The sequence below is a fragment of the Glycine soja genome, chromosome 9 (assembly GCF_004193775.1).
Source record: "Glycine soja cultivar W05 chromosome 9, ASM419377v2, whole genome shotgun sequence".
In the NCBI taxonomy this organism is placed as follows: Eukaryota; Viridiplantae; Streptophyta; class Magnoliopsida; order Fabales; family Fabaceae; genus Glycine; species Glycine soja.
In genome coordinates, this window is record NC_041010.1 from 31,684,315 (window position 1) to 31,692,549 (window position 8,235).

General features: G+C 31.3%; 1 protein-coding gene across 1 annotated transcript; it reads left to right on the forward strand.

Annotated features, from left to right (window-relative positions):
* Positions 1-1,234: 1,234 nt before the first annotated feature.
* Positions 1,235-8,235, forward strand: LOC114367092 (protein DETOXIFICATION 34-like). The gene is made up of 7 exons (XM_028324189.1): positions 1,235-1,585; positions 2,842-3,467; positions 3,648-3,704; positions 5,858-6,096; positions 6,187-6,305; positions 6,638-6,724; positions 8,001-8,235. The coding sequence occupies exons 1-7, from the start codon at positions 1,325-1,327 to the stop codon at positions 8,076-8,078; spliced, it is 1,467 nt and encodes a 488-aa protein (XP_028179990.1). The 5' UTR covers positions 1,235-1,324; the 3' UTR covers positions 8,079-8,235.

The following is an 8,235-nucleotide window of genomic DNA, read 5'->3' on the forward strand; positions in this document are numbered from 1 at the left end:
GTGGAGAGTGGGTCCTGGTCAAACTACGCCCACATCGGCAGACTTCGGCCAAGGGATCTCAACATACCTCCGGCAAGCTATCCAAACGTTTTTATGGTCCATTTCGGATATTGGAGAGGATTGGTCCAGTGGCGTATCGACTGCACCTACCGGAAGGGGCTTGCATTCACCCTGTCTATCATGTTTCTGCCTTAAAGCAATTCAAAGGGCCACCAGACAGGGCAATCATGGACTTGCTAGACGACTTTGAGGGTGACCAACCACTCATATTTCCCATTGCCATTTTGAACTCTCGTCGAAAGGATTCAACTCCGAATGCTCCCTGGGAGGTGTTAATGCAATGGCGTGGTTTATTGCCTGAAGAGACATCCAGGGAGAATTGGTCCCAATTATGCCAGGACTTTCACCTTGAGGACAAGGTGACTCTGCAAAGGCCAGGGGATGATACAGAAGCAGGGGTAGAACAGGGAAAAGGGACAGCAATAGCAAATCAGGAGGGAAACATAGAAGCAGGGGTAAACATAGCAGGAACATTAGCAGATCAGCCCGAAAGAACTAAGAGAAAGATAACCAAGCCCAATTACCTTGGTGATTACGTTTCGTAAATTCAGAGCAAGCCTAGGGATGAATCTTGCTTGAAGGATTGGAGCTGTCGACCTCAGGGAAGCACTGCACCAATTCTGTTAGGATTGTTAGGATAATATTTCATTAGGGGACCCCACAATAGCTCAATTCTGTTATTTTAGCCATTATAAATACCATGTAATGAATAACAAACAAGATCAATGAAGAATATACCATTACTTCTCTTTCCTGTGTCTTCTTCTTCTTAGGAAGCTGTTGGTACCTCGAAGCCAGTACTAACACGATGAGAGATTAAAAATCAAATCACTCATAATGAAAAGATTAAAAACATATTAAATTCTTACCAAACAAGAACCAAATTGAATTTTGAGATATTTTGGGAGAGTTAAAATATATTCTACGGTAACTAAAACTTTTTTGTGGACATAGTGATGATTACAAATCTGCTGCCAATCCAACTTCTGCGAACCAACTTGCCAAGAATAAAGCAAACAAGGAAAGATAATCACTCAAATATTTTCAGTACGTGCCCCACATATGTCCACATGAATTATTATATGGGCATGTGAACAAAAATATAATAAATAAAGTAAACAAGGAATAGTAGTTACATTTTGCAGTAAAAGCCAAGTCCCATATAAACACATATAATTATGTAACCTCGTGCTTAGATGCATGATTGGAAGTTTATAACAAAATTCAGCCTCAGAAACTGAGTATCAAGGGAAGAACTCCTCAAATGGAGACACCATTAGTGGTCCAAAATTTTACTTCAGAAGCTGACTATTTTCCAGTGAAAAGCTTGAAGGATGTTAAATTTGTTTTGTGGGCAGAGACAGTGAAGATATGGAGAATAGCATTGCCAGTGGCATTGACCCATCTATTCCAGGTTCTCACAAACTCCTCAACTTCCATATATGCTGGTCATCTTGGAGACATTGAACTCTCTTCTATCTCTGTGAGCCAAGGGGTCATGAGTTCCATCTATTTTCAGTTGTTGGTTAGTACATTCTAATCTCTCCAATATTAATGTTTTTTTTTTTCATTTGAGATCTAAACACAGAAAAATGAAGTTACCGAATCCATTAATGTGTAATTTAATTGTCTTTATGCCCAAATGATAATTAACACCAGCAAGTAAATGTGTTATTTTTTTCCTCTTATGAAGCACAGATACGATACATATCCAATACTGTGATACGATTATGTTAAATTTATTGGATACAATACGTGTAAGATACATGTTTAGAAATATATAAATTAAAATCTATAAATATAATAAATATATAATTCTAATTCTGCAGCTAGATCCAAATTAAAACATACTTCTTAAACATCACTGAATAAAAAATTATAAATCATTATCATCATTAATTAATTTCTATTATTTACACATAGAGAGGAACTGCCAATCTAATTCTGGAAATCATTTATAAAGAGAATAATTTTATTTTTGGTTTATCAAGGGATAATGTTTCTATATTATATATTATATATTATACACGGATTTCATGCAGTTGTATTGGATTTTCAAAAAAAAATGTTTTAAAAGCTTGAACACTTTACCAACACATATCAATGAAGTACCCAAAGTATATCGATATACGAGAAACAAATTGAATTATGGATGCTTCATAAGTTTGGGTACACTACTATATATCTTATCTAACTTTAACAACTTTTTTATTGTTTAATACTTAATAAAAAATATTATCAAAAGTCTTTTGATCAAATTCAAAAAATGTTGTTAAATTATAAATAAATGTTACTGATATTTTTTTTAATATTTTATCAAATATTATATATAATCTGTTACTAAAATTTAAAAATATCAAAAAAAATTTAACAACATAAGATATATGAAACATTTCATAAATATCACAAAAATATATTAATAACATTTATTCATAATTTTGTAAAAAAAATTAAATGTCGTCAAAAGCTTTTAGTAACATTTTTATTTAGTGTTGATAAAAAAATATTACTAAATATCATATTTTTAGTAGTAATACTTCAACAATATCTATATATACGTAAAGTATCCAATTAAGAGTATTAGTATCGTAAACAAATCGAATACGGATAGGCAAAGCAAATTGAAGTATTGGTGTTTCATAGATTTTCTCATATGTGGGGAATCTGGTGTTTTAGTCTATAGAAGAACGAACAATTATTATTGTTATCATGGCTATTTTGCCATGTGACATTTATTTTTGATTTTTTAATCTTATCTATGATTCATGTGCAAAATTGCAGTTTGGTATGTCATCTGCACTGGCCACACTTTGTGGCCAAGCTTTTGGAGCAGGACAAATTCAATCTACTTGCATTTATGTTCAAAGGTCATGGATTATACTTACTGCCACTTGTATAATCCTCTTGCCTATTTATATATATGCCACTCCAATCTTAAAGTTGCTTGGCCAAGATGAAGGAATAGCTAATCTTGCTGGCAGATATTCTATTCAAGTAATTCCCCACATGTTTTCATTTGCTATAGTTTTTCCCACCCTTAGATTTCTTCAGGCCCAGAGCAAGGTTAAAGTTATTATGTGCATAGCATTTGTTGTTTTGCTCATACAAAATGGACTGCTTTACATCTTCATAAATATATTTGGTTGGGGTATAACCGGCTTGGCCATGGTGAGTAATATTATAGGGTGGTTGTATGCTGGGGCTTTGGTTGTCTATACCATTAGTTGGTGCAAAGAAGAATGGAGTGGATTTTCTTGGATGGCATTTAGGGATTTGTTGGCCTTTGCTAAGTTAAGTCTTCAATCATCTGTAATGGGTTGCTTAGAGCAATGGTATATGACATGCATTATGCTACTTGCTGGTCTTCTAGACAATCCTGTGATTGCTGTTGGCTCCTATTCTATTTGGTAAGAGTATCGACTTCCACTAATTGGCAACTGTTTAGATTGGTTAATTAAAGCACTCAATGTTTTCAGGATTTTCATATTTAATTGAATGAAACTCTACATGGTAATTTAAAAAAAAAAAAACTGAATAAAACTCTTTGTTGTTTGGTTTTCCTCATTTATTTACTTTTGTATTTTTAGCTTCAGCGTTCAGGGTTGGCACTTCATGCTGCTCCTTGGAATAAGTACGGCTATAAGGTGAGTGACTATAAGGTTAAAATATATTTATAATTCCCCATCAATACTCCAATTTTGTGTTTCATCTCTTATAATTTTTTTTCGTTGAATTCTAATAAAACAATATTTTTAATTAGATTCTTGACATTTTTTAATTTTTAATAAATTAACAAATTTTATGTTTGATTTTTAATATTTTTTTCATTTGATATTATTTATTTTTAAAAAGACCGATGATAAATGAAAATATTTATCTAAACACAAAATTCACATATTTGTTAAGGATTAAAAAAAGTGTAAAAAACCAAAAATAATTTCTTTTATTAGAAAACAAAAATAAAAAAATATATATTAAAAAATTAACAAAAAATTAAATTATTTATTAAGGATCATAAACAAATTTTAGTCTAAAGTAAAAAATACACGACGACAACAGTTTTAGGTCAAAGAAAACTTTCTGATTTAAGACTACAATTCTGGTGCAATATTATGTTAATATATACACTATTATTGATTAATTTAAGGAAAATAAATGTTAGAGGTTGATAATATATTTTTGGTAATATGTTTACAGTTTCTATAAATATGGCAAAATTTAATTTTACTTTATCTTTTTTTGTTGATTTTGATTTTATAAATATTTAAAGTTTTAAAAATGTTTTTTTTTTAAATCATGTGACATGCATTTAAGTAGACCATATTACTTGTAATCATGGTTGTTAAACTCGTGATTCTACGTAGAATCGTGGAGGTTCCGTAAACTCGACTCGTAGAATCGAATCGTAAACTCGTAAGAGTTTACTCAAAAGGACAGCAACAGAATCCACTACCCAAAAGGCAGCAACAAAACCCACTACTCACCCTTGATGAAGCCAGAATTTCAATTAACAGATAATTTGTCCATGTTCGAAGGACCACCTTAGCATTGCCAGAATTCAACACTAAGCATCGTTTCAAACTTTCAATTAACAGAGATTTCAATTAACAAATACTCCCTTAATTTAGCAATAGAACCCAAAACTCAACACTACAATGAAGCTAACAATAGTCTTGCTAGAATTTCAATTAACAGATACTTCCTTAATAAGCATCATTTTAAACTTTCAATTAACAGAGATGAATTAACAAAGCTTTGAGAAAGAAAACACCTTAGCGTCGTGGAGAAAAGCTTGGAGCTAGGTCAGGAAATGAGGGCTTTCGATGAGTGCGGGCTTTTAAGTTTCAAACAATGATGAGGAACACCACGACGCGATTAACTCAGCAGTCCAGCACTGCAGCACGACAGCTATGACGACAACCACGACGACGCGAGAAGCTCAACGAGAGTCACTTTGGGGGGTTAGTAGCTTGAACAAGATAGAGTGAGTGAGTGGAAAGAGTCGCGAGAGTCATTTCCGAGGGTTGTTGTACGACGCCGTTTCGGGTTTTCATAAACTCGTGGACTCGGAGCAGACTCGCGAGTCTATCCAAACTCGTCCGAGTCTACGTAAAATCGGACGAGTCTACTCCGGTTTCGATTCTACTTCCGATTTAACTCGCCAACCCTTAGTAAAATCGTAAACTCGTAAGATTTTACGATTTAAATCGAGAGTTTAACAACCATGCTTGTAATCTCATAATGGTTAGACATTTATCTAAATACATGTTACACATTATCAAATCATTAATGAAGGAATTAAATTTATAAATATCAAATCCAACAATGTGGAAGTTGCTTATGATTGTAGCAAAGACTTTTAGTGCAAGATGGTTGTGATTTTAAAAATTGAGGCATGATTATATCAGGATGGTATATATGGACAGCTTCGTGGCTTTCTACCAAAGACATATCGCAGCCATTGGATGGCAGCATTGGTGCATTATAATTTTTGTTTTGATATCCATGTGGTGGCAAGGGTTTATACTTTCTTGTGCCTTGTTTGTACTGTTTAAACCTAGGCACTGGTGGTGATATATTTTTTTCTCTCTATAAATAAATATATTTTGCTTATAAATAAACAATATTTTTTGCAGATACTAAATTCAAAGTTCCTGATATTTTATACAAATGAAAAACATATATAAACCTATATTACTTTTCATGTACTCCTTTCAATTCTTATCATTAAATATTTGTTCTTTTCATGTATTCATTTCAATTCTTAACATTGAATATTTGTTCTATGCCCTCCAAGTGTTCGCATCTCCAATGCGCTTGGCATGTCGCAGCCAAGAGCAGCCAAATACACTTTCTGTGTGACCATGTTCCAGTCTCTCCTCCTTGGTGTTCTTTTCATGAATGTTATTTTCTTGACTAAAGAAGACTTCGCCATTATCTTTACCAATAGTGAGGATATGATACAAGCTGTTGCTGATTTAGCATACCTTCTTGGTGTAACCATGGTTCTCAATAGTGCTTCACAGGTCATGTCAGGTGATTGTTTGCTTATGTTCTCCATCTCATGAGTATTCTATTATCATTCATTAATTCAATTTCAACATTTATTTATTGACATTTCCATAGGTGTGGCCATTGGAAGTGGATGGCAAGTTATGGTTGCTTTCATAAACCTTGCCTGTTATTACATTGTTGGACTGCCAATTGGATATTTCCTTGGTTTCAAGCAGCATTTAGGGGTTAAGGTAAGAATCTTCTTGTTATAGAAACCATTATATATATATGACAAATTGTAATTAGTGTTCCTAGAGCCTTGATTAAAAAATTAATTTTTTTATTGAAATATATAAAATTATATTGCTGATGACTTTTTATACTTGACAGTATGATCTTTGTAATAAATATTATATCGTTTAATTCCTTAATCAATGTCCTAATAAGACTCATATTTAAAGTGCAATTTGTCTTTATAACTTAAGTTATATATCTTGGAAAAGCATCATGGTTTGATCTCCAACTTAATTTTTATCATGATTTTCCTTTTCTTTAAATTTACACCTAAATGGTTATGGATTAGGGTCTGTGGGGAGGCACAATGTGCGGCAGTGTTCTTCAGATTTTAATCCTCTTACTGATAATCCGTAAGACCAACTGGACCAAGGAGGTAACCAATTAACTGACATTTATTGAATAAGCATTTATTTTTTTGGCACAGAATTCCAAATTTTTGGAGTGGGTGTTCTATATGCTAATTATCCTATAACAAAGTTATATTTGTTTATATACCAATTATTCTACCACTACAACACATATGATCATTAGTAACATTTGTACTATTTAATAAAAATAATACTAAAAATCTTTAGTAATAATAAAAAAATATTAATAAATTATGAATAAATATTATTAATATATTTTTATGATATTTATGTGTATAATTGATGTTGTTAAAATATTTTTTTAATATTTTTGTTTTAACAACATAGGTTATATATAATATTTGTTAAAATATCATAAAAACATATTAGTAATATTTATTTATAATTTGACAGTATTTTTGAATGTTTCTAAAGGTTTTTAGTAACATTTTTATTAAGTATGAAAAAAATGTTATTAAACATGATATGTGTAGTAACATACCAGTTAAGCTATTAATGTTTTGTTTTTAGCATGCATTTATGAAGCGACATGTGAATTGTGATCTTCGCTAGAACTCGTATATAAGTAGCACAGGGTAGATGGAACAAAATATATCACTTGCTCTTGTTAAAATTTTAGCTTAATTGTACTTTTTGGTATTTTATTAATTGTTGTTATCTTGCCAATTTAATCCCTCTTTTTATTGTTTTACAAAAAATGATCTCTTATTATTTTTATTGTGAATTTTTGTCCATCTATTAACTTGAAATATAATATTTCACGTAAATGTTGTGATATTACAGTGTAGAATATCATGTTATTATAGATTTACTTACATGGTTGGGCAATAGAGTGTTATGGCAGCTTTTTTGTTAAATTGTGAATGTTATGTTAATGGAAAAACAAAAGTTGTACTATGTGAATATTGGGGTGATTAAATTGATGGAAAAATAAATAGGAGAACTAAGTGAAACGAAAATAATAGGGTGACTAATAGAATAATTAATCATAATATTATTTGTAAGATTAAATTATGTTAACACCTCTAATTAAGATTTTGTCAAATTTCCTCTTACATCTTTTTCTTGTTTAATTTTATATTAACTCTCATAATTATTTGAAAAAACTTTATATTGTTTCATTCTATACATTAATATTGACATACTTATCACTCAAGATCGAAATGCATTACACTGTGAAGTCCCAGAGTTATTGTAAACAACTAAACATTAAATAAGTAAAGAATCATGTAAAATATCATCTCTCTGAAAATTTGCCTGATGATTTGATTATGACTGCAGGTGGAGCAAACTGCTCATCGCATGCGAATATGGAACGTTAACAATTTCCGCTCAGACTTGGCAGAAAATGTTACATGAATGAGAAGGAAAAAAAAACAATGTTAACAATGCACTTTTTAATCAGCATCTCTTTTGGTAATTTGGTTTGTTTGGCCACACATCTAGTGGTCTGACAAGTTTTGTGGTAGTAAAATTTGTTTTTTCTTTTCAAAAAATAACAATACACTTTTTAATA